Here is a 27,407-nt window from a genome sequence, read left to right as displayed (position 1 = left end):
TCACCCTCGTCGTGGTGGCCGGACCCACCGTAGCAGCCACCCTAGCTCCGTCAATGCTGCTGGTCAGTGGCAGCACCATTCCAGGCCCAATTCCTCTTTTTCTTTTCGGCCCAACAGATTACCCACTGGCCCACCCTCCTTTCCTCCTTACTCACCTACTGGATGGCCTTCTTGGGCCGGCTCTCATTGGGCCCAGCCTGCTCCCTCTTTTCCCAATGCACCTTGGGCTCCTCCTACTTTAAGCAATGGACTTTCTGTTGGTCTTTCTTTGTCTACTCCGGATGAGCAATTCTATATGGATACCGGTGCCACATCCCACATGACTCGTTCTCAAGGTACTTTATTTCCGTATTTTCCTTTAAAGCATCAATTCAATAATGCTATTGTTGTTGGTAATGGTAATTTAATTCCAGTTCTTGGTCACGGGCATATTTCTTTTCCTTCTTCCAAAAAATCCCTTACCCTTAAAAATGTCTTACATGCACCTAAACTTATTAAAAACCTTATTTTCGTTTGTAAATTCACTCATGATAATATGGTTTCCGTCGAATTCGATCCTTTTGGCTTTTCTGTGAAGGATTTAGTCATGGGGAGCATCGTCCTGAGATCTAATAGCACAGGTGATCTTTATCCTTTCCCATCCGCACATGGAGCTACTTCTTCATCTTCCCCATCATCGGCTTTTTCCGTTTTTTCTTCTAGTCTTTGGCATTCTCGTTTAGGACATCCGGGCAATGCAGTTTTAAATTCCTTGATTCTTCTCGTTCAATTCAATGTAATAAAAATTCTCCTTTGGTTTGTCATTCTTGTCCTTTAGGAAAACATATTCAATTACCTTTTGCTAATTCTATGTCTATGAGTTCTAAACCTTTTGATATTGTTCATAGTAATTTGTGGACATCTCCTATTTCTAGTCGTTCAGGATATAAATATTATGTTCTTTTTCTTGATAATTATACTAATTTTTTGTGGACGTTTCCTTTAGTTCGCAAATCTCAAGTTTATGATGTGTTCGTGAATTTCAATACTTTTGTTAATACCCAATTTAAGCTTAATATCAAATCTTTCCAATGTGATAACGTGGGTGAATTTGACAATAATATGTTTCATCAATTTTGTACTAGTCGGGGTATTACTCTTCGTTTTTCTTGTCCTTACACATCTTCTCAAAATGGCAAATCCGAGCGCAAAATCCGCTCCATCAATAACATCATTCGTACTCTTTTATGTCATGTTTCCCTTCCTCCGTCTTTTTGGCCTCACGCCTTAAACACGGCTACTTATCTCCTTAATATTCTTCCTTCAAAACTTCTTGGTAATTTCACTCCCACTCATTTTCTTTATCATAAGTCTCCTACATATACTCATCTACGGGTTTTTGGGTGTTTATGTTTCCCTCTCTTTCCCTCCACTACTATTCACAAACTTCATCCACGTTCCACTCCATGTGTCTTTTTAGGATACCCGTCCTCTCATCGAGGTTACAACTGCTATGATCTCTCATCCCGTAAAATCATTATATCTCGACATGTTCTATTCGACGAGGCCACCTTTCCTTTTTCTTAATCTTCTTCCCCGTGTCCCCAAAACTACCAATTTTTAGATGATAATCTTCCACTTCATTTCCTCAAAACATCCTCTACTGGGCCTGCTCATACGCCCAGCCTAACTCCTCACCCTTCTCCTATTCAGTTTTCACAACTTAGCCCACCAACTTCCCCTCCCCAGCCTATTCTACCTTCTGGGCCCAATTTCTCACCTAGCCCAATACCTGCTCCCCCCTACCTCTGCCAGCCTCTCCTTGCTTCAGGCTCAACAGTTTCCTCCAGCCCATCAGACTACATTCCACCCCCATCTCCTCTTGGGCCTACTGATCCTTTAAGCCCATCAGCTTTCTCTCCCTCCACCTCTGGGCCTGCTACCATTTCCGGCCCAGCTGCTATCCCAACACCTACTAGGCCTACCTCACACAGCCCAGCCCATTCCCACGCTTCATCATCACCACCCGGCATGGTAACGCGTAGTCAGCATTGTATTTTTAAACCCAATCCCAAATACTACTCCAAAGCTTTATATGTTTCTTTTTCACCTTTACCTAAATCTCCTCTTCATGCCCTTCGTGACCCGAACTGGAAGCTAGCTATTGAAGAGGAATTTGATGCCTTAATTGAAAATCATACTTGGGATTTGGTACCTCGTCCTCCTAATGCTAATATCATTCGGTCTTTATGGGTGTTTCGTGTCAAGACCAAGTCCGATGGTTCTTTTGAGCGCTATAAAGCGCGTCTTATTGGTGATGGTAAATCTCAAAGGGAAGGCATTGACTGTGATGAAACTTTTAGTCCGGGTGTGAAACCTGCTTCTATTCGCATTTTTTAAGTATTGCTCTTTCCAGGTCTTGGTCTATTCATCAACTAGATGTTAAGAATGCTTTTTTGCATGGTCACTTGACTGAGACCGTTTACATGCATCAGCCTCTGGGTTTTCGTGATCCTACTCATCCTGATCATGTTTGTCTGCTTCGTAAGTCTCTTTATGGTCTCAAACAGGCTCCTCGTGCTTGGTACCACCGGTTTGCCACTTTTGCGACTATTATTGGATTTTCTAACAGCATTTCTGATAATTCTCTTTTTGTTTATTGTCATGGTTCTGATGTTGCTTATCTGTTATTATATGTGGACGATATTATTCTTACGGCTTCTTCTGATTCACTCCATGAGTCTCTTATGTCCAAACTTAGCTCTGAGTTTGCCATGAAGGATTTGGGTCCTCTTAATTATTTTTTGGGTATTGCTGTTAATCGTACTTCCACGAGTCTCTTTCTATCTCAACAACGGTATGCATCTGAACTTCTTGAAAAGGCTGGCATGTCTCAATGTAACCCTGTTGCTACTCCTGTTGCTACCTCCGACAAACTTTGTGCTAATGCTGGTTCTCCTTGTGATGATCCTACCTTGTATCGTAGTCTAGCTGGTGCTTTGCAGTATCTTACATTCACCCGCCCAGATATTTCATATGCTGTTCAGCAGGTTTGCCTCTATATGCATGATCCTAGAATTGAACATATGGCTGCTATTCATCGCATTCTTCGCTATGTCAAAGGTACTATTCACTATAGTCTGTAGTTGTATCATTCTAATCTTTCGACTCTTTTGTCCTATACCGATGCTGATTGGGGTGGTTGTCCTGATACTCGCCGCTCCACTTCTGGGTACTGTGTTTTTCTGGGTGATAATTTAATTTCATGGTCCGCTAAACGCCAACCTACTGTTTCCAAGTCTAGTGCTGAGACTGAATATCGTGGTGTTGCTAATGTTGTTTTTGAAACTTATTGGATTCGCAATTTACTTCTTGAACTTCACTTAACTATTAATAAAGCTACTCTTGTCTATTGTGACAATGTTAGTGCGGTCTATTTGGCTAGTAATCCCGTACATCACCAGCGCACTAAGCATATTGGGATCGACATTCACTTTTTTCGTGAAAAAGTTAAACGTGGTGATGTTCGGGTGCTTCATGTTCCAACCCGTTATCAGATTGCTGACATTTTCACCAAAGGTCTTCCTCAAGTATTATTTGATGATTTTTGTTTCAGTCTCAGCGTCTCTAAACCTCCCGATTCGACTGCGGGGGTGTATTAGAATATATTAGAATAATATCTTTTGATTACTAGAATATTTTGTATAATCTCCATGATTGAGTAGCATATTAGGAAAATATTTAGTTTCCTAAAATATGATTTGTAATCTTGTATATATTCGCATTTTTTCTAATGAGAATGCAACCAAATCATTCTAACAAAAACTCCTAAACCATAAATTCCATACGCCTGAACCGTCACAGGCGACATACAAAAACACATAATTATTTTATTCCAAAAGGAGCAAAAAGAATGTCCATCAACGCATCCAGGCCTAAAATCAAGCACCAAAGAGCCATCAAACCCTAGGGAAGTTTTAACCCTAACAAAACGTAGCCAGGCACACCGACAGAGAATCTCTTATTTAAAACGGCACGCCGTCTAAAGCAGACGCCATCCACTGAACCAATTCCAGGAGGAGTACTCAACCAGAGTATATTAGATCAATGCGTTGCCCTCGACCATCTGAACACCACTAAGAAGCTGCAAGTTTTCTACTAACATCATTTAAATATTTTTTAATGGTTTTTATATTTTTCCACTAACTTTATTTTAATATTTTTAATGCTTATAATTCTCATTTGTCTCCATCAACTTTATTTTTTAATAAAATAATATAATCACCATCTAAAATATTTATTTGTTCTTATTTCTGGTGAACATTCCTTATGGAAATATCAATAGGTAAGTATTAACTAAAAATTTTCAAATTTATTTTACACTGAAATCAAACATTAATTGAGAATCGCAAAGTGGGTACTTGAAGCTATAATCCTTTTTTTTTAAAAAAAAATATTTGCATTAAATTAGTTATTTTGATATTTTTGATATTGAATTTACCTTTCATATATGCTTTAATTTTGAAATTGAGTGAGTAAAATTTATTTTAGAAAGAAGACAAAGAAAAATAAGTTATAATAATTTAGAATTTCAATAAAAGAAGTTAACTAGACAATAAAAAAATGTGATGATAAAGATTAATGTCAATTGGTTTTAGCTTAGCTATATCTACTCACTGGATAGTTTATTGATAATTAGTTTAATAAATAATTAAATATATATTTAATATATAGTAGGAGAATAATAATTGCAACTAATCTTTATATTCTTATTACTATTCTAGGAGAGTAGTAAACCCGCCGAGTAAACAAACCTTTTTTCCATTTTCAAGTACAAACGAATTATAGTTTAATGTAAGTAACGATGATTGATACTCCTATCTTTAGTTTAGTGCAAGTGTAATAGTTAATTAAGTAAGTATTCTCTTTGTTTTTTTTTTCTTTATTTTTTTACATATTTTTTAAAATAAATTTTAAATTTCAATATACATTAAGATGAATCTAACAAGATCTCATATGGATATATTTTATCTTCTAAATATGTGTAAAAAACATTAATTAAATTTATCTCTCTTTAAATGGAATAAATGAAAAAAATATTAGAGAACATAGGGAGTATTAATTGATATCTTAATTTAAGTAGCCCAATAATTATGGTATCTCAAAAGAACAAGTATATATTATTTGAATCACATTCGTGAGGAATAAAAATATTGGGTATCAAAAATCTTTTAGCTGATCAATGATCACCACGATTAAAATTTCACTTTGCAACTCACAATTCAAAAACTATTCTTTCTAACCTTTCAGTTTCTTGATTAAGTTTGAAGTATTCCGTTTAAAATATTTTGTATAATGAAAAATGATAGCATAAAACTTCAATTTCATAAAATAAAATAAAAAAAAATTAAATAATCTAGAAAAAGGAGAAATATAGACGTAAATTACTCTTTGAACTATGAATGTTGCTTAAAACAATTAAAATAGTTTTTTTTTTAAACAATAATATCAGGAGTCATTATATAAGTCGTCATGATCATATCAGTATATTTCACTTATAAAAGATATAATCAGATCAATGTTGTCATTAATAAATTTTTTGTAAAGAATAACTAAATTACTACGAAAAGTTTTATGTATAAGAAAAACACTAACAATAATAGTGATTTTTTCAAATAGAACCAAAAATTAGAGAATCATATTTTAAACTATGCAATTTTCTCTTACATGCTTACGATTACAGTTTAGTTTCACCTATACGTAAATTGAATTACTATCCTTCTGAGCTGAACAATATAGAGAATTCACGAATAGTCTTTACACTTAAATTGAGAAATAAAAAGAACTAGCAACTCAATCCTATGAACTAGTAGGATGTAAAAATAATCGTAATTATTTACAAATTTTCAAATGAAACACTTTACACTGATATTATGTTTATTGTGCTGGTTGAATGTATATTTACTATTTTAAAGTGATTACTTATAACTTTAAAGTAACCACTTATTGTTTAAAAGTGATCACTTGTAACTTTGTAATTATTTACAATCTTAAAGTGATATATTAGAAAAATTGACTAATTATATGGATTCGTCTCATGGTCTTATACAAGACATGCTGCTATATATCATTAGTACCATAGTTCGTTAATAATATTACCATTTACCATTCTCATTCATTTCATTTATTGTTTCCATAAGTGATAAATTAGATCAATAGACTAATTACATGGATTTGTCTCATGATAAGATGGTCACATACAAGACCTGCTACTATTATTACTCTCTCAGTTCGTTAATAATGTTCCCATTTCACATATTAAGCCATTTCATTTGTTATCCCGTAACAAATCTTTTTATTCATATAAAAAACTTTAGACATAAATAACTTTGTTCATTCTAATTTTAAATTTTATTAATGCTTATGGTCAACACATATCTTTCACTAACTATTTTTTTATATTTTTATATTGTTTTTCACCACAAGATTTTCACTAAAGTTATTTTAATATTTTTATATTGCTTATCACCACATGATTCCCACTAAATTTATTTAAATATTTGTTAATAATTATATTTTCATATTCTTTTTCTATTAATTTTATTTAAATATTTTTAATACTTATCGTCTCTAAATTTTTTCCATAATCTTGTTATTTAATAAACTAATACACCCATCATCTAATAATTTAATTTTTATTAATTCTCGTTAACATTCATAACACGAACATCAATATTTAACTTTGGGAGTATAAATTTTAAAAATTTGATTATTTATTAAAAAAAAAAAAAGTCATTAACCGCGTCAAAATTGACCAAGTGATAATGACATCAGGAACCTCTTTCTTGCTTCTTTGGTGTTTCTATCTGCGTAGATGATGGTGTCCTGATATCCTCTTTTCTGCATCATTATTCAAAATAATAATAATAATAATTGTAGCACTCCAACTCAAACTAACAGTAAATATACTTTTTTTCAATTTTAAATGCCAAATAAATAAATAAACAAATATACTAAACACAACAAATTTCCTCATTCCATTTTCTCTCTCCTATCCCTTCAATTGTAATTGGCTTTGTATTCTTCATCTTCTCGTCCCTTTTGTTCCCTTTCATCCAAAGAAATCTCTCCTTTTCTCTCTCTCAAACACAACCACTTCCAGAATTTTCCCACCTCAAATTTCAGCTCTCCATACATCACCTAACTATCTTCTTCATTCTTTTTTTTTCTTCAATTTCTAGTTATTTTCCTTAATTTCACACTTACCTTTTAATTTAATTTCAAATTTTTTCTTTTTTCTTTTTTTTTTTTTCAATTTCCCCTTTTATACAAACCCTAGGTTTTGATTCTCTATTTCATAGATTATATTTATAATTGAACAAAAACCCATAATTCATAATTATGACGGGTTATGAAAAGAATTATGATTTATCAACTACCAAACCTTCAATTCCTTCGTCAACAAAGACTTCGGTTTTTAATCGCTCCATTACAATCCATTCGTCAACGAATTCTTTCTCGAAGAAAGCTTACGCTTCGTCGATTGTTGATCGAAATGCAAATCCCGGGAAGAAATGGTATAATTCAATTGAATCCGCTGGTACTTCTTTTAAAGGAAAGGTCAGCAAGCTTCGTACTTTGTTTGAATCCCAGAAATCTATTAATTGTGATACTAGTAGTAATAGTAAAAATAATATTTGTCAATCATCATCAAATGATGGTTCATTTCAATCGCAGCTTCGTAATATGAAATTGAGACCTACTAAATCATTTAGTACAGATTTTAAAGATTCTTGGTCGATTTTAGATGCTTCCACAATTCGATTTCCCGGTACTGAGGATCGAGTTGTGATTTTTTTTACTAGTTTGAGAGGAATTAGGAGAACTTATGAGGATTGTTATGCTGTTCGGATGATTTTAAAAGCTTATAAGGTGTTTGTGGATGAACGTGATGTTTCTATGGATAATGCATATAAGAAGGAATTGTTGGGCTTATTGGGTGAAAAGAATGTTGTGAGTTTGCCACAAGTGTTTATTAAAGGAAGGTATGTTGGTGGTGTTGATGTGATTAGGCAATTGAATGAAACTGGTGAGCTTCGGAAGATTCTTCAGGTGTTGCCAATGAGGGAAAGGCGGTTCGTTTGTGATTCGTGTGGTGATGTTCGGTTCTTACCCTGCTCAAATTGTAGTGGAAGTAGGAAGCTCTTTGATGAAGATGAAGGGGTCATAAAGAGATGCTTGGAGTGTAATGAAAATGGGCTTATTCGATGCCCCGAATGTTGCTCATGAAGTATGTGTTCGATATTTGTCTGTGTGAAAAAACAAAAAGATTTCGAAGTAGCTAGTTGTGTGGTTTTAGTAGCTTATGGTCTGGCTTGAATAACCCCCTTTTTTCGGTTTCAGCCTTATCGCGGAGATTTGGTTGTACATTGTTCATATACACATGATGAACAACAAATACTTATGTCATTATAGTACTGAACTAGTTTGCTGCAGGAAAGGAAAAAAAAACATCAAAAAAAAAAATGTTGTATAGAGCATATTAGTGGTTATGTGCTCCATTGTAGCTAGGGAAATGTGTGTTTTCCCTTGACTTGCAATGTATAATTTCTGTTCTGTATATATTAATGACGAATTCCCCCCTTTGCTTCTCTGCTAACTGAAGATTGTGTTGCTTTTGACCCACTGGATTGATGGAGAATTCTATTGAGCTTATGATTCAAGTTTTAAATGCTTCAATCTTCTGTTTAGTATTAGATTTTGGTGTGTGTTTGTTGAATAAACTGCTCTTTAAACTTTTGTGAGAAATGAAATGAGCCTGCTTGCTACTTGTATGAACCTCCACTTATACCTATATCTGCACCAGGTGCCTTCACCTATCTTGCCATGTTCAATCCCGATTCGGGTACTTGTTTGTAGTAGTTGTACTGGCATTTTAGGCTGAAGTTTGTTTTTATAAGAAATGTATGGATTAGTATATAGCAGATGCAAAAAATATGGTTTCTGTCAAAGTTGCAGTAACGTTCATGAAATGGATCTTGCAGTCGATGGGGCTTATACTTCGACTTGTATGATTGCTATATTACATAGAAGTTTTCAGTAAGTACCAACTAATATCAATTTGTAGTTGGGCATTTTCTTCTGCTGCTGCATCTAAGGTCTGTTCTGTATCTTTATTGTGCATTAAGTGCTTGAGCTGGATAGATTTACGTCATTTGATTGCTTTACATAGTGTAAAGTTTCTGCTGACTATAAATGAATGGCTTAGCCTTATGATCACGAAGGCAATTTGGTCCCTTTTGTTACGCCCCCCATCCAGAATACAAGAAAGGGACCCTGCCTTTGGGTGTTAGTGACCTTTATTTGGTGAGCAAAGTGATTAGTGGGGCTGTATTTATTGCTTGAATGATAGCAGAAGCTTATGACTTATCAGTTTTGTGGTTCTTCGTACCTACGGGATTGCTCGTGTAGAAAGATCGGTATTGGAGTCGTTGCTGTTAGAAGCGAAATTTGAAGAAACATATTGGTCTTGTGTAGATGTATGGAATACCATGTTTCTTTTTATGCATAGATTTTTGTTCTTTTTCTTTTCCTCGAAGATTAAAACAAGTGTTGCACACTTTTCTGTACCTCGTCCGATGAGTAAAATGGTATGTAGGTGCCTCTTGCAATAGTGTTTTATTAAGGGACCAGAAAGGAGATAAAAGAGGAGGTTTCAGTAAATAATGAGAGTTAATAAATTATCTTTATGTAGTAAATTAATTTTGATAGGAAGAGATTTTGATGATTTTAATTTACTTTTTTTGATTTTGTTTAGTTTATTACTTTCTCTGTTTTTTAATGTCCTTTCCAATTGGAATATTCTACCCTAAAGAGAGAGAAATTTAATTAATATTTTTGACATATATTTAGAAGATAAAATATATCCTTGTGAGATCTCGTTAGATTTTTTTTAATGTATGCTTTTTTATTATGTATTTTTTATGATTTTTTATTATGTGTATTTATAGATATTGTAGTTTAAATTTTTATTTGAAAACTGTGTAAAAAGTAAATGAGAATAATGAAAGAGAAATACAAGAAATATTATTTTTTTTATATAATAATTTACAAATATCGGTTATTGATTAGGAATTATTAGTAACCGAATGGTTTTTTAAAGAGTGATAAATGTGTAGCGATTCAGCAAAGAATCAACACAAACTTTGATGTTGGACTCATTTGGGCAAACACCAATTTGACGCTAATATCAAGGATTTTTTAAAATTGTGTGTCACCTTGGGATCCTCTTGCTTTTGCTTTAAGATTACTTCATTCTTTTCTAGGAATCTCGCTTATTCAATTTATAATTTTTCCAAATATGCTTTATTAACAATATAGTTTTTTTTTTTTTTAAAAAAAAAAGCTATGTAACCTTATTTGACTTTGGCCTTGTTTAAATTGAAGGTCCCAATAATTTACAAGTTTTTGAACTTAATAGTTAAAATTTGGACTACCCAGCTATTATAAAGGAGACAAGGGATGGATCGACATGAGATGACCTGCTCATAGCTTGATATGACATGACACAACTTACAATCGTTGCGGTGGGTCATAGGCATGTTATATGACACAATAAAAAATATATTTGATTTGTGTGCTAATGCGAAATGGTACGACATGACTCACAATTTTGATAGACCTATTATAGTTTAGAGTTTTTGTCATGCATAACTTGACTTGTTGCTCATTAGGCATATGTCTATGAACTAAATACTTTCAAATCAACTATTCAAGTGAACAAATTAACAATATCTTTGTTAATTTTATCATTAACAAGGGTAAAATTGCGTATATTCGACCCTCTTAAACCCATTGTAGGTAAGAGTCACTTAATGACATACGAGTAATGGAATGTGTTGTTCGGTCTAATGTCAAGAAAGATTCGCTTGTTACCAAAAATCGTCAAGGACTAAGGTTTTCAGCTCTTTGTGAAAACCTGTACATTTGCAAACCCAAGTTATCATCCTCCCAAAGTTCAATTGGAGGGATTATAAAGTATTCCTCTTTGTACATCATGCAACTTAAAACCATCACATTATTATAAAAGTCATATCTATAATCAAGTCAATTCATTTTAAATTATAACTTCCTTATCTACAAATTCTTGTTGTGAGATATTCGAAAATTTAGTATTTTGATAGTATATAAGTCATGGATCGCCTCATTTCTTCTTACCATCAAGTGATTTAAAAACTGATTAATATAAAATCATCTAAAAAAGATAAAAAGTAGGAAAGACAACATATATTCAAGACCAATTTCCCTATAAATTCTTATAAAAGTTGTCCTGAATTTTCTAAATTATATCTACAAAGCTCTTATTTGGACTTGTATAATATAGCATTTTTAAGGGAGGGAGCATTATGGCATTAATCATTAAAAAAATAGTCTTTTCTCTTCAATTTTTAGGTTTCTTTGTATTTCATCTATCCCTAAGCATATTAATCTTCTTCAAATTCAAACTGCAAAATCTGTTCTAATCTTTTTTCCTGGATTCTGCATTCATAAATTTGCTAACAAAATTAAATCATTCTTGAGAAAACTGTGTTTCAATCCTCATTCTCGATTTAGTTATACAAACTCATACTATACATATACGAATATTCACTATACATTCCAAAGTAAAGGAAAAACACCCCGAAAAACGAAGAAAGGAACAAAATGTGATCCATTCTTGGAAGTTTCAAATTCAATATACATGGTTGTTACAATAACATATGTATATGTAACTTCTAATCAACAATGTTATGTACTAGGATTACTTCATACCAAATACTAATAACAAAAAAGAGGGATGTACAAAATATGGTAAGTAAGTTTATAGCTAGCTGTCCTGTATATTTGAAGGGTCACCCCATTTTCCTCTATAGTTCATGGGTCATAAGATTTTTACTCTACAAACATGTATTTTATATCCTTACATTCTATTCTCGAGCAAGCAACATTGTTGTAAACAGTCTAAGTATTTCTCGATATCTCTTATAGATCATTGTGTGAGAGGTACACATTCGAGCTCGAGGTCTAGAAATCCTCGTTCTACATTCTGCAATTTGATTGTCATTTTCTGTTTTACTGCTCCATCTATAAGGGAGATTATGCTGTCGCTTGTGAGCGTATTCTCTTTGCTCGCTTCCCACTTTCCGAGCTGTGTTTTCTCGTTCTGTGCTGATTGCTCCGCATCCCTTGCAGCAGAAACTAGGGGTAGGATGTCGATTTCAGCTTGCCCCATGAAGTCGTCCGTGGTGAACGTATCTTTGTCATACACAAGCTGCAAACATAAACCAAATAAGGTCTTAATAAGACATGGAGTGTTGCCTAATCTGTTAATATTTTTCGTTACATTTGTGAGATCGAGAGGTTAGTGACCGATGTTGCTAAAATTGTTGGCAAAATATTCTTTATCATCTCCTAAAACAAACAAAGCTTACCCTTTCAATGAATTTCATAAAATTACCCGAAAGATCTTTTGAATTAGTCATTCATTAAAAATAACCTTAAAGTGTAGGTCATTTATAAAATTATAAGCGCAAAGTTATATATTTTCATGTTATAGCCACTATAAATCAAAAAGTGTAAGCATTGTAACCATCTCACCGGATTTTGATCACCGGATTTTTAATGACCAACTAAACTCTTTTATGACTTTTAACTCACCTTAATTACCTTTAACTACCCGGATTTTTAAATGACCTGCTAAACTCTTTTATGACCGACTACCGGTAATATTAGCACAAAACATGTGATACGAACCACACAATCTTCGATTACATCACATTCTTTAACGCAGAAAAACACTCACCAATTTAAGGGGAGGCACACAATCAGGAATCGACAGCATCAGCTTTTCGTTCCACACAGGATTCAAGTTGTTTTTTATAACACGAGTCTTTACTGACTGCAAGGAATTTCATCGACTTGTATCAGTACAAAATTCAAAGTAATACCCGGAGAACTTACAAGAGATTCTCACTTGTTGTCCCAGAGAAAGGATAACATATGGATCACTAGATACCATATCTCGGATAGCCAGGTTGGTGCCTCTTACCACATTTACTTTAATCAGTCCAACAAATTCGATCATGCCTGGCTGCGAACACAACAATTAGATCTATAAGTTTAACCTTGAGAACGCTACAAGTCCGTGGACTACAACCTATTTAGTATAACTTACAAGCTCTGTTCGGAGACACAAAACTCAGTTTTTCAACCGATAGAAAAAGGGGTAAAACGTAAAAGTATAAGAAATAGCCGAATAGGAGATAACTATTATCAAGAAAACCCTCAACAGTAGATACTCCCTCGTCTCCATGAAAAAGTTAAAATTTCTATTTTTATCCACTCCTTTAACTTCAACGTTTCCTTTTATGGAAATGTACCCATCACTTTTTTTAATTCTCATCCACACAATTTTTATATCTTTATCACTTGATCGTTGTGCCATTTGAAGGTGGTGCAATTTCATAGGGATTGAGAGAATATTAGAGTCAAATATGAGATAATACATTAATGATGCATGAAATATAAATATTTACCGTTAAATCACCCCTTTTGGAGTTTCTGATCTCATCTCTTCTTTTCCAGCTGCTGCAGCTATTACGAAACACATGCCCAATTCCTGAAATACGAAGTGTGCTTACTTGTTTGTCTATATGCTTCTTATCAAGGGCTAGAACTAGATTCTTGCCTGATGGACTCCGATAGTTTGACGAACTTATAGGGCGTGGAAATGGATATATCATGCACTCAGCTGAGTTTAAAAACTGCTGTATATCATACTTCCGTCTATACAGGCAAAAAAAAACAAGCTTTAATAGATTAGCACGTCGTATTCTTGCCTTTGCAGAAATCATTACGAGGAAGTGAGGCATAAGTCGGCACATTACCGGATAAAATCGGAGCGCTCCTCGATGGAGGAATCTGGTTTGGGTTTCACTATGTTTCCAGGGATATAGGCTTCATACTTTTTGTTGGCAACTAAATTTCCTCCCATTTCTGCAAGGGTATCTACTTGTTCCTCTGTCCAATCATCCAACTTCACAGATAAGACCTATAAAAAAATATAGATGTTTTTTTTTTTATCACAATAACAACCACAGAAAATATTTAATACATTTTGCAATCTCATGATTCAAAGTAGCAAGACATATAGATTATATTGCTAGAAGTACACCCTATACTATGAACTTATTTGCACTCATGATTCATCTTTAAAAAACATAAGGGAACACTATGACTTTACAACTTTACTCCTAAATGAATCTCCTAAGGAATACACCTCTAATACCAATTATTTTTTTTTTTACCTTTATTGGCTCTTGTCACCACTTATAGTTGTGAATGTTTGCAACTGAAAACTCTACAACAACATTACAATACCCCAATGTCATTAAGTGGCTCACACCTAGGCCGAATTTGGAGGGTCAGATGTATGCAACCTTACCCTCGTCAATGATGACAAAGAGGTTGTTTCTGATCGGCCCTTAAGAGCAAACATCACCTGCAACTTCAGATATATAACAAGTGTGATCGAAAACTCTACAACAACAATGCATGAGTCTTGATTCCAAAAGATTAGGGTTAGCTATATGAACCAATATACTATAGCCAATGGTGTCTACATGAATTTTTCTTCTCCATTCATTTCGATTTTCCCTCATCTCAATTTGTAAGTCTATATCCTTTATATCCTTTTCCACTCCTATCCTCCAAGTCATCTTTGGTTTTCCTTGCCCTCTTTTTAAGTCTTTCGACCTCCAACCTTCTATCTTCCTCACTAGTTCTCCGTCTTTGCACATGCCAAAACCATCGTAACCGATTATCTTTCATATTTCCTCAAAATTCGCAACTCCTAAACTTTTATTATATCTTTGTTTCGAATAACATCTCTCAAGATATGTCCACTCATCCATCAAAGCATTTGCATTTCTGCTACTCCCATATTTCTACAATGATCCTTTCTAGAGCCCAACATTATGATCCATAAAATAAATGGACCAAAACTCTAAGAGAGAAAATTTTGTTTGAGGAGATGCGTTACTTTGGACATCAACATAAACTAGATTTAAAAGATAAACATTAAATCTTAATTTGCTACCTTACAATAAATAGACATTGTGGTTTTATCAATTGGCTATTAAATTGACCTAAGAAAGCTCCCATGTTATAAGTTACAAGTTTATTTTCCAAAAGATACTCCAATATTAGTTACTCCCAAGCAGATCAAAGCTTAACATCAGAAGAATGGAAATAAATTGATTACAAAGCTATAATAGCAGTCATAACAGATTATTATGGCATTGCCTTCACTTTGTTGATCTAACAGAAAAACTCTGGTCACTTATCTCTTCTTCGCTAATCCACCAATAACAGAAGGGAAGACTTGCTTAAGCAGTATACTTTAAGATTGTAATATATTAAAAAATTAAAACTTATCGATACTATATTTCTTTTTGCAGCATTAAAAGCCTTTTCAATGCCAAAGCATCATCTAAAATAACACAAGTTCTCTTTCTGCAGCACAAGTTCTATGATTTGAGACATTGTATCAATCTATCAAGATTTTTTCTTTTAAACAAGAATCAACCTATCATGCTACACATGCAAATAAAGAAGAGGCTGTGGGATCATTATTCTTTCACACCATTGATCACACCAAGCAGCATTCACCACTTTGATTAATCTCCCGAACTCCCAAATGCTTTGACAATAATACATGTAAGATGTTCTTTTTGATTAACCTAACATAGTTCATTGATTTGATTTTATATTTGTAGCTTTTAGATTTGGTGACTTCGATAATGTTTGATATCCACTCAAAGATCCCTTTTATTCAACCTCCAAGTTAAGCTTCTATGAATATTTGTGAACATCCTATTGGTGATCTAATATTTTCAACATAATGTCCATCTGCACAAAGTTTTGCCTTCAAATGTTGTATTGCTAAAAGTAGTTTTACGACTAATAAGGACATAATAAAAGAAATCAAAATCATAAAAAAAAATGTTATACGAAGTAACTTAAAACACTCATCAACTTCACGAGATTAATCTGCGTTCATTGTTGCACCAATGCCTGCTGATAAAAGAATTCTTATGCAGTTCCTTGTAGTAAAAGAAAAGTCAACCGTTTACTTGATCAACCATATGTATATCTAGTCATGTAATTGAGTCGTTAAAATTTTCAGAGGCATACCTTTGTTACATGTACTCCAAGGCTTCTGTGTATACCAGAACACTTGATACAGATGAATACCCCAACACCCATAGACCTGAGATGCGCAACACAACATAATCATTATACCAAGAGCTTTATGATGTTTACAAGTTCTTTTACTTAATTTTCAACTTCTATGCTTCCGTTTTTCTTTTTGCAAGATATATTCAACTTCATCCCATTTTAATTCCCTTTAAAACCACCTAGATTTTTAAAGCCAGACCAATATAGCAAATCTTCCCTTTTCTGTGATTCTATTTTCTAACACATGAAGGTTGTCAATGACATGTTACAATTAATAAGCTTCAGTCTACTGAAGGGGGAAACCTTGGGGCACCAGTTCAGGCGTCACTGCGTGACTAAATGATCACAGGTTAGTGTCCTATAAGCAAACTCTTGCACAAATGCAGGGTAGGGTTTGCCTCCATGACACCTTTGCGATGGGACCCTTCTATGGACCCTTGCTCTGAAAAGACTCTTTGCGCACCAGGTTTCCCTTCTCTTCTGTCTACTTTAGAGAATTTAAAAATATTAGGTGGCTTTTTTAGAAGGCTACATTCTTGATGGTTTTGGAAAAATAGGTCATTTTGCTAGTGTTACTTCCTACACTTTTTTGGTTAGTTTATTCTTTAAAGGATTCAGGCCCGATCATCATTTTCTAGAAGCAGAAAGATAGCACAATAAGTTAAAATAGCATTCTATGAAAGGCTAATTTGCTAAGATATACTCCATTACACAGTAAATGAATTTGGCAGTATCTTCACCCTTTTTTTTTTTTTAACGTCCCAAACAAAAATTTTAATAGTGCTTTCACTTTTGGTCACAATTCGCAAAGTAAGAGTACCTCAATCAAAGATGAAACTAACAAAAAAGTCGGCATGAACAATCTTTTAGCGAACTTTGAAATGAAATACTTACACCCATTTTGGTTCTGGGGATCCACAGTCCGCACAGTATTTATTTCCAGCATGGGACAACAATTGCTCTAACTTCTTTTGAGTCTCTGAAAAATCATATATTATCTAAGAATGTTAAGATTATAGATGACAATGATTTCCAAACCAAAGATAGTGTTTCAAACACAATTTCTTTTTCTGAAAGGTGTTTGTTCGAACATAATGGTGTTTTCATAAGTTTCACAAAATACCAGGATTTTCCCTTCTCAGTTTGCTGTTTTCAACTGATGATTTTCTAGAGTGTTGCTTTTCCTTTGATTCCTTTTCTGCCGCAGATATTAGCTTTTCGTTTGTTTGTTTTTGTACCGGTGGTTTCCCAGAGTGTTGATTATCCTTTGATTGTTTATCTGCTGATGATTTTCCAGAGTTTTGCTTATCCTTTGATTGTTTTTCTGCTGACGATTTTCCAAAGTGTCTTTTTTCCTTTGATTGTTTTTCTTCTGATGGTTTTCCGGAGTTTTGTTTTTCTTTTGGTTGTCTTTCTGCTTCTTCTTTCTCGGATTGGAGTCTTTCTGCCTGCAAGAGTTCATACAGAGAAAAACCTGTACCTGTACGCATCATATCAACATCAAACCTCTACATTACACGCTTACAATCAAGTGATAGCAATTCTTTTACACCAACACACCAACAATAAACACAGTAATAAACTAAGAAGATGCAATAGCATGTATTAACTTAATAATGTAGTTTTCAGAGAGTAAGCCCATCTATCAAAGGCTTATGCAGTTATGCTTAACCACTTAACACCCACACCCAGAAAAAATTATTTAAAATCACTACCAACCAGTTTCTCATGCAAGTCAAACACAGTTGAAAAAGTATAAGGTCGAATAAGCATTTCATTTCAAGTGGTATATTTCAATTATGAAATTATAAATGAAGAATTTAAGAATGACAAGGTTTGAGAAGTTATTCTCAAATCCTCATCTTTAACCACTTTTGTAACAATGATGGATTTGACTCAAACCCAAAAATGAATTTTCTTTATTTGCCAAACACTAAATTTGAGTCAAATCAATATTTTCAATTGAAATCACCATTTCCAAACATTGCATTAAGTAGATCCTACCAACTCAGAACTTAACGGATCGATGTACGCAACTTTAGTTTGATAGCAAAAAGGTTGTTGATTAATCATTGGTAACAAACATCATCTACAACTATTTATTTATCATATAAATAAGAATTGCACTTAATGAGCCATTTTAATACTGTCCATTATAATTATCTTTTAAACCAACTAAAATCTAAAGATATTTTATTGCCTTAAGAGACATATCATAACACCATATAAGACAGTGATAGCTACTTCTACATCTCACCCAGATTGCTACATTTGCCTTTCCATATGAGAGCTTTGTGGAAATGTAGGAATCTGGCTCGAATGGTCGCTACAGCTGCTGAAGCTTAATATCAGGAACACAATTCTGAACCTGTGTGCTGACTGCTGAGATAGTTTTACATAAGTTGCTAGTTAATTCACCTTTTGAATTCGCGATTCGCTTAAAATAAGCCAAAAATAGCCCAAAACAGATCATAATTCGCTTGTTGCAAGAGAATAGCAAATCATGTAACACCATATGAAATTACAATTTAGGAGAATTTCATGGCATACCCAATTAAGATTAAACATGCATCAAATTGCATATATATTACATGAATAACATTAATCAACTAAAAAACAACCAATATTGATTTGACACCAATAAAATGTTTTTGTCAAAACTCAACAGGGCATAATACTATGAGATTAACAATCTATAATTTGAATGTTACAAACTAAGGGCTTAACCAAAACCCAGAAAAGTATCAAAATTTACCTTTTATATGACTATTTGAATCAACATTTCCTAAATTTTTATTGGTAAAATCTACTTTTCCTTGATGGGTGGTCATCTCTAGCCTCCCTTGACAATAAGCTAAAACCATGAAAACTTGTTTATAATGTCATAAAGAAACCAGCATAATCCTGGCATTCAATCTGCATCAATCATCAAAAGTAAGAGCATTAAAATTTCATTTTAATTGATAATAGCTTATGAGAATAAAAGAATATTGCAATTACCCATAAGAAAATAATTTCAGAAAAAAAGGTACTCACAATATTCTTTAAAAATTATAAAATAGTCTTAAGAATATGAGATTCCATAATTAACCACCCACTAACCCAAAATCAATGAATTTTAAAGCAATTGCTTTAATATGATGAACATCAAGGCAATGCATGGTAAAGAAAAGAAACGAAGAATGTCAGATGTAAAGGAATGGAACAAAGATATGGGAATGTCAGAAAATGAGTTGGGTAATCTGATTTTTGGCTTTTATTTGTTGGATTTTTTGATTTGTAAATATTAATTGATAAAAATCATTGTTTTCTTAATTTCTGGGTGGATAATACTCATTTAATTATCAACTAACAAGGTTATTATATTTGAGAGGGAAAGGGAAGAGAATCTGGTGAAATGGGAGGTTGTGTTATTAGACATTTTTTATTGATGAAAGAGAAAATAAAAAGTTTAAGGTAGGGAAGCATTAGAAATTATTTAATAATACTATTGAGTTTGTTTGTTGCGTAACCTTTTCACTCCGGCGCGTGTAAAACCTCTTCTACATTTTGTCTTTGTGATTAGGATTTAGTTTTTGGCTCTTTGCGTTCTCACCATGACACAATCCATATAAATGTTTTTATAGAGGTTTGAAAAGATTTAATGATTCGAAATTTATCCGATTTTATAACAGAATTTGATTTAACCCAATCTAAAAAATTACAATTATGTAAAAAATGGACATAAAATTCGATTTCTAACCGATCTAAAACATCGTACCTGAAATCAACCCGATGACTCGGATGAATACCTCTAATCGTCTCTTCTTGAGATGGACATATAAGGAGCCTATTTTACAGTTAAAAAATATGTAATTAAATACACCGAGTCTTATGGATTCAACGAAGTTAAATCCTTTGTTTGATGTTCGTAAGTAACTCAAATATAAGACCTAAAGGAGTTACTTAGGAATTTGTGATGTTAATAGATAGCGTCAATAAAAAGTTCTTCGGTTCTATAGTTGAAGAGCTTTTGATGGATGTGTCAGATCACAAGGACACGAAAGTTACGTTTGGGAAAACCTATTTATGTAAGTTCTAAGTTAGCCAATTAAAGAAGTCAGGATGGACATATAGAGTTCTATGAGCTTATGAAAAGATACAGACACAAGCTTTAAAGTGTTAAATTGAAGTTATAAGAGAAGTTGTCTTTTATGTACTCCCTTGGTGGATAGAAATATATCTTTGATTCAATCGCTAAGGGACATCATCGATTTATTTGCGCAAGTGTAAAGCTGAAGTTGTAAGAGAAGTTGTCTCAAACGGCGTTTTTACTTGAAGGAAAAATGTTGTCTTAGACTGCATTTTCTTTAATGCCTAAAACCCAAGTCTGAGCCCATTTGCACCCAAAAACATTGTCATAGTTAGTGTTTGCCTTAGAAGTTTAATTTGCGAAATATGCTTTTTTGTTGCTTAGTTTAGGAAACTGTTTTTTATAAAAAAGCTAATTTTGTTCAAGTTTTCTTTAGCATCACTCATATTCTCCCGTTGTAGTAATCTATCTAGTTGGGAGTCTTTTTCGATCCGAGGTACTTTTTGGCCGCATTCTTCTATATGGGTATGGCTACCGTCTTTCGTCCCTCTTCAAATCCTGATTATAGTTCCTACGAGCGAGATATACGGATACAGTGATGATGATAATAATAATGTATTTTAATTTGTTGTAATATGAACTACATGTCAATCAAAGTGAACTAATTGTATGATAAATTATTAAACAACTTCAATGTAAAACATTTTTTCTTGTATGCTTGATCACCTAGATGATATAATTTCATGATGCTTAAATATAACGAAAATTTACTTTTAAAAATCTCACCTTTTAATTATTTTTAAAAAATTTCACCTTTCACCTTGATTTACTTCTAAAGGACAAAATAATCTTCAACATGTTAAACAAGTTAATTTATTTATTTTTTCAAATTAAACAAATTATATAAAAAAAAAAAAATATATATGTTCTTCTTTTCCAATTTCCACCTATCCTCTCTAATCCTTTTATTATTCAAACATTCCCCTCCATTAACATCCCAACCAGCTTAACCCCTTTCCCATGCTAACATCCCCTTTCGTCGATATAGTATGTTTTACTTATAACAAGAACAACATTTTATTATATAAAGTGGCTTACACCTAGAGTAGGGTTTGAGATGTTGGATATATGTGATATCCCAATATTATCCTTAGCAGTGATAACACTAGAAATAATTGTTTTCTAGTGTCATTAGTAGCAAACATTATTTTCAATTTCACATAAATAGATAAGTGCACATTATATATAAGTAGGGGTGCTCCAAATCGGATACCGGATCAATCCAGATCCGGAAATCCTAAATATAACTTCCTCTTTTTTAAAAAAAGAGATAAGACAAGAAAGAAAAACAAAACTTTTAGACCACATTGCTGTGAGTAAAGTTTGGCATTTCGATCAACATTCAACTCCAATTTATGCACAATTATTAAATAAAGAGAAATTATCAATGGTACCCCCAAGTTCTTACAATTTATCAATGGTACCCCTAGTTTTTTCGATTATCAATGGTATCCTCGTGTTATTGAGCGTCTTGCAACCGTAACCTTTTCTAATTTTTTCCTTACATAACCATCAAAAACCGTTACTTTTTTCCTTTATTTTTCAATTTAAAACATAAAGGAAAAAAGAAAAAAGTTAACGATTTAGGATGATTTAGAAGGAAAAAAATTAGAAAAGGCTACGGCTGTAAGACGCTCAATAACACGAGGATACCATTGATAATCGAAAAAACTTAGGGGTACCATTGATAATCGAAAAAACTTAGAACTACCATTGATAATTTCCCTTAAATAAAATAATAAGGGTGGAATAGGAAGTGACAGTCTTTTTGTTTTAAAAAATATATTAATCAAGTCATCAATTGGAATAGAAATAAGAGTCAAAACTCTTCAATTCTGCACTCTTAACACCCAAAGCAAATTATTACCCTCCCTCTTTAATTTGGTTGATGACATACTCTTTTACTTATTTTTATTATTTTAAACAAACAAAACACACCGATTGAAAAAAAATACATATAATAAAATAAAATATAATAAAATGTTTTATCTGCTAAACTTGAATAATATATCATAGGTTGGGTCCAAACATACCCCAGAAACAAAATACGATTTAGCAAAATATGACCTAAAAATAATGACTCTAAATTTGCCCTTTTAACTAAATAGAACAAATATAGGTTTTCAATGTATTTGAAGATAATATAATTAGTAAAAAATAACTTACACTAATTAAGAGTTACCATTTTATGATTACCAAATTTACAAAGTTTGCCAAAAATTTTGGGGTGTTACGACTACCCTTACTTACAAAAAGTTTCCTCCTCGAAACTTACATATATATAAGACAACCAAAAAGAAGTATATAACAACCAGGAATTGATATCTGAGTTGATCAATTCTGCATACTTAAATGTCATAGACTCATCAGTCTCCTAAGTCTCTTCCTTGTACATTTGGCTCCTCTATAGTACTTTTACCAATGGGATGACCTTTCTTCGGAGTTTTTGGTTTTTTCGATTAAGGATTTGAATAGATTGTTTGTGGAAAGTCAATTTTGAAACAAATTTAATTGTCTTAACTACTATCACATTAGAAAAGTCTCTAAGATACTTTCGTTGCTGAAACACGTAGAAAACATCTTGCACGTTACCCAAATTAGGTGTAGTGCTAGTCTATATGCATCTTCCCAATCCTCTCAAAGTTTTCATAAGGACCGACATACTTAGGACTGAGACACCTTTCATATGAGATACCTTCAGTAAGACCTTGTCCCCTACATCCTAAGCAATAGGTTTCTTTCGAAGATCAACATAGGACTTTTGTCTATCTTGTGCAGCTTTCAGCTTGTCTCGTATTACTTGTACTTTTTCTAGGGTCTCCTGCAACATCTCTGGTCCAAGCACCAAAGCATCGGTAATATCACTCCAACATGTAGGGCTTTGTCATTTTTTTTTCACACAAAGCTTCTCATGGAGTCGATGAATACTTGCATGATAACTATTATTATATGAGAATTCCATCAAACTTAACGAAGTTTCCAACGAGTGTTGAAATTCCAATGTACAAGCACAAAGCATATCCTCCACAATTTTTATTGTCCTTTTCATCTGCCCATCAATAGTCACATTGAACGGTATACTCAACTTCATCTACGTACCAAAAGCTTCTTTTAAAGCCACCTAAAATTGAGGCAAGAAACGTGGATCACGATCCGACATAATATCCTTAGGAACACCGTGTAAACGAACAATCTTATTAGCATAAGCTTCTGCCAACTTCTCCATTGACTATGTGTTCTTCATTGGTATAAAACGAGCAATCTTGGTCAATCTATCCATAATAACCCATATTTCATTCAAACCAAATGTCATCACAAGAAGTCGCATAACAAGCCTATGGAAATCTTGTTAAATTTTCATTTATGAATATTTTTTGGGTCGAAGCAAACCCTTTTTGTATTAGATGTTCAATTTCACCTTATGACAAGTTAATCACTGGGCCCCAAATTCAACAATATCTATCTTCATGACCGACAACCAAAAATTCACCTTCAAATTCTCATACAGTTTGTCATCCCTAGGATATACTAAATATGGAGTGGTATGTGCTTCCTTAAGAATTTTTTGTTTAACTTTGCATTATTTAAATACTAACGACCTATAGACTTCATAATCACATCGAAAAAAATTCCTAAATAAACCCTAAACTTTAGCTTGACGGTTCTTCTCGAGCTTCAAATGTCCTTTCTACTTATCATCCAATTCCTTATAGGACTTTGGCTCAAAGCATATAACACTCAACTATGTTTAGAGAAAAATATAACGAAGCATTATTTCCAAGTTAAGCTTATGGAGTTTTGTGTATAATTCTGGAGATAAGACTCCAATAGAGTTCGAAGAATATTTCTTTGTCCTACTTATGGAATCAACAACCTTGTTAGCTTTACCGTCACGATAATTATGAGCAGAGTCATAATCCTTAGTTAGTTCTAGCCACATTCTTTGTTCCATCTTAAGTTCACATTGTGTGAATATGTATTTTAATATATTACACAAAGTGTCGTACAAATATTGTCTCCATATATTTTTAGCGGAATACAATGCTAGCCAACTCGCGATGGTTAGTAGGATAATTCCTCTTATGATTCTTCCATTGTCTCAAGGCATAACCAATAGCTTTCCTTTGCCGCACTAAGACACATCCTAATTGATCCTGTGATGCATTACTATATACCTAAAACTTTACACCCCTTCTATATTGGAATACCCTGTAATTCTTTTGAAAACACATAGAGGTAATCCTGAACTACTAGAATACTCTCTTTTTGTTTCTCATGAGTCAACATCCTTTACTTGTCAGAGAAATATTACTTTGCCCTTTTGATGCATTTTTCTCATTTTTAGAGTTGACACAAGTTCACTCCCTTCTCCACAACGACACCAAAATAAGATATTCTCCTCCCTTTGAGTCCACTCAACAAAATCCTCTTGGCTTGGCAATGAAAAGTGCTATAATGTTCTGAGAGTCAACCCATATCGAGGATGACATCGAAATAGAAAATCAGAGCCCCTTAAATTTATCTAATAACTCACATCTAAAGATTACTATAAGTATATCCCTAAATTATCTATTACAAGGATACTCTTCTCTAAAAGGAAGAGTAATAAGATATTTTACAACTGAACTAGCAGATAGACCAACTTTTAATCACAATTAGTTAATCACATATAGTTTTAGCTTTGGAGCATTCAAACAAAAGTTTTACTTCAAGTCATCATAATCCTGATTTCCTCCTACCCAAGTAACCTCACACTAGGGCCTTTTGTCACCGTCTAAAATTTCTTAAGCCCTAAGTAACTTACTACAGTAAGTCGTAGAACCGTTTGACTCTGATACCAATTGTAGCAACTCGTCTTTCTAAAACAAGAAAGGTTTGCGGAAATAACCATTAAGAAGGTTGTCTCTTACTCTTAACTAAATAAAAACATATAAACCTATAAGTATATAAATTTTAAAGGACCTAAACCTTATTACATCATTATAGAGCAAAAATTCTTTAAAAGAAAAGAAACAAAAGTCTCAAATTCTAAAAGCAAGAAATCATGTGGCAATCCACTCTCACATTTTCAGCCTGCATGGTAGTGGTCATGTAATCATTCACCATCTATATAAAATTATAAATCCAAAATCAGTAGGAGTGATCATGTAATCATTCACCATCTATATAAAATTATAAAATTATAAAATTATAAAATTATACTAGCTTTCCTTCAAACACATACAATTGTATCTCTAACTAAGAAGAAATTACGAAGAAATTTAAATGTTCATCCATTAGTAAATGTATATAAATAGATCCAACTTAAAAACAAGTCAACGTGTGGAAAACAAACTCAAATCAACTAAGTTTTTAATTTAAATAATTTAGATAAATATGGTATCACAAATTTGAATGTATAAACAACAAGTGGAGAAGGAAAGAACACCGGTGTTAAATACTCACAAGATGGCCTTATACTAACACCTACTAAGGTTAGTCGGGCGAACTCCAGTCTATTGAAATAGACCTATTATATTTTTTTTAGTTTTTTTTCGTTGTGTTATTTAGAAATATATTCTTTTCTAGTTAATTACTATTTTAGAATTTTCTATAAAACCCAAATGTTGTCGACACTCACTGTAGGACTTTGCAGGAAGTGTTATTCTCTATCTAATTCCATCTCAACTATAATAACTCTCTAAAATTGTGCAAAAAGATAAAAAAAAAAATAAACAAACAAATAAATAATCAGGTAAATAAACAATGTTAATTAACTCAATTACTAAGTTATATTAATTTACCACAAAACTATTAATCAAATAGTATAAGAATACAAAACTAAAAGTAAATGCAAATTATACAGTACTTTTAGTTTATATGTTACAATGTACAATAATATTAAAATAAAGTAACATGTAATATCTTAGCCCCTAAAATAATTATAACTTGCATTTTTTTTTCTTTTACATGCCAAAATATTCCACATATTTAAAAATAACATTCTATGTGAATTAAGAAAAAAGATAATGAACTAATTACCTTTTATATAGATTTCAATTAGAGAAAATATATAAAAATATAAATAACAGTCATAGAAAATAATAACCCTCCAATAACCTAATCCCAAAAAGTACCTCCATGATTATCTCTTGTTTGGTATAGTATAAGTAAGAAAACAAAAATTGATGAAAAATTTTTTATAAGACCCAAAACATAACTTCTTTTTTTTTTTTTTTTTAAATCAAAGAGATAAGATGAAAAAAAAAAAAAAAAAAAAACTTTTAGTACCACGTTACTCTGAACAAAGTTTCGCATTTCAATCAACATTCATCTCCAATGTATGCACAATTAAGTAAATTATTTAGGGTGGAATGGAAAGTGATAAGTTTTTTTTTTTTTGAAAAAAATATATTAATCAAGTCATTTAATGGAATAGTAATAAACAGTAAATGAAAAGATTCAAACTGTTCAATTCTATGCTCTTAATACCTAAAGCAAATTATTACTCTTCCTCTTTAATTTGATTTGGTTGATTACGTACTCCTTTACTTATTTTTATTATTTTATACAAACAAAACACGCTGATTCAAAAATAAAATAAAATGCATACAATAAAATAAAATATAATAAAATATTTTATCAAATAAACTTGAATAATTTATCATAGGTCAGTCCTAGAGCTGTTCAAAAGTGACCCCACTCGAAAATCCGATCCGAAATCGAAAGTAAACCGACCTGAAACTATAGCAAACCGATTGACAACCGAAAATGGGAAGACAGACCCGATTTTTCTAACCGATAAGTAACTGTTAACCGACCCGAACTTAATAGTGACCGACCCGAATCATGCTCAAAACCAAACTCGATCCGGCTAAAACAGACTTAACCCGAACGAAGTTTAGATCGAACTGCTGTAAACCTGAACCAATTTTTTACATAGAAGTATGATTGACTCATATTCAATCATCTTATTAGTTATTCTAATAAAGTCATAAATATTTTTATAAAATAAGTTTTATAAATACATGGTTTCATA

At 32.7% G+C, this 27,407-nt stretch overlaps 2 protein-coding genes across 8 annotated transcripts; one reads left to right on the top strand and one right to left on the bottom strand.

Annotated features, from left to right (window-relative positions):
• The first annotated feature begins 6,956 nt into the window (after window positions 1–6,956).
• On the top strand, window positions 6,957–8,643 carry LOC130800628 (uncharacterized protein At5g39865). The gene has a single exon (XM_057664181.1). It carries the CDS (start codon window positions 7,381–7,383, stop codon window positions 8,266–8,268), a length of 888 nt encoding a protein of 295 aa, XP_057520164.1. The 5' UTR covers window positions 6,957–7,380; the 3' UTR covers window positions 8,269–8,643.
• Window positions 8,644–11,674: 3,031 nt separating this feature from the next.
• LOC130800626 (probable ADP-ribosylation factor GTPase-activating protein AGD11) lies at window positions 11,675–19,704 on the bottom strand. 7 transcript variants are annotated; one of them, XM_057664180.1, is made up of 11 exons: window positions 19,294–19,704; window positions 19,013–19,173; window positions 17,381–17,737; window positions 17,152–17,236; window positions 16,213–16,288; window positions 13,905–14,068; window positions 13,706–13,803; window positions 13,554–13,636; window positions 13,067–13,108; window positions 12,821–12,916; window positions 11,675–12,289 (listed from the first exon to the last, which is right to left on the bottom strand). In XM_057664180.1, exons 2-11 carry the CDS (start codon window positions 19,119–19,121, stop codon window positions 12,008–12,010), a joined length of 1,392 nt encoding a protein of 463 aa, XP_057520163.1. In that variant the 5' UTR covers window positions 19,122–19,173; window positions 19,294–19,704; the 3' UTR covers window positions 11,675–12,007. The 7 variants fall into 7 exon arrangements, with proteins under 7 accessions (XP_057520163.1, XP_057520158.1, XP_057520159.1 ...); XM_057664175.1 differs by having other exon boundaries at window positions 12,992–13,108; window positions 19,294–19,703; XM_057664176.1 differs by having other exon boundaries at window positions 12,992–13,108; window positions 19,360–19,703.
• Window positions 19,705–27,407: the final 7,703 nt, after the last annotated feature.

The sequence above is a fragment of the Amaranthus tricolor genome, chromosome 15, assembly GCF_026212465.1.
Source record: "Amaranthus tricolor cultivar Red isolate AtriRed21 chromosome 15, ASM2621246v1, whole genome shotgun sequence".
In the NCBI taxonomy this organism is placed as follows: domain Eukaryota; kingdom Viridiplantae; phylum Streptophyta; class Magnoliopsida; order Caryophyllales; family Amaranthaceae; genus Amaranthus; species Amaranthus tricolor.
Note: the sequence above shows the minus strand (reverse complement) of the source record. Positions and strands in the feature narration are given on the sequence as shown.

Bases quoted from the DNA above. Each gene is read 5' to 3' on its own strand.
- LOC130800628 (XM_057664181.1), top strand. From the start codon at position 7,381: ATGACGGGTTATGAAAAGAATTATGATTTATCAACTACCAAACCTTCA.
- LOC130800626 (XM_057664173.1), bottom strand. From the start codon at position 19,121: ATGGTTTTAGCTTATTGTCAAGGGAGGCTAGAGATGACCACCCATCAA. The intron at 16,289-17,151 runs GTAAGTATTTCA...TGCGCATCTCAG, and splicing joins TCCCCAGAACCAAAATGGGT to GTCTATGGGTGTTGGGGTAT. The intron at 13,109-13,553 runs GTAAATATTTAT...TTGTGTTCGCAG, and splicing joins CCAAAAGGGGTGATTTAACG to CCAGGCATGATCGAATTTGT.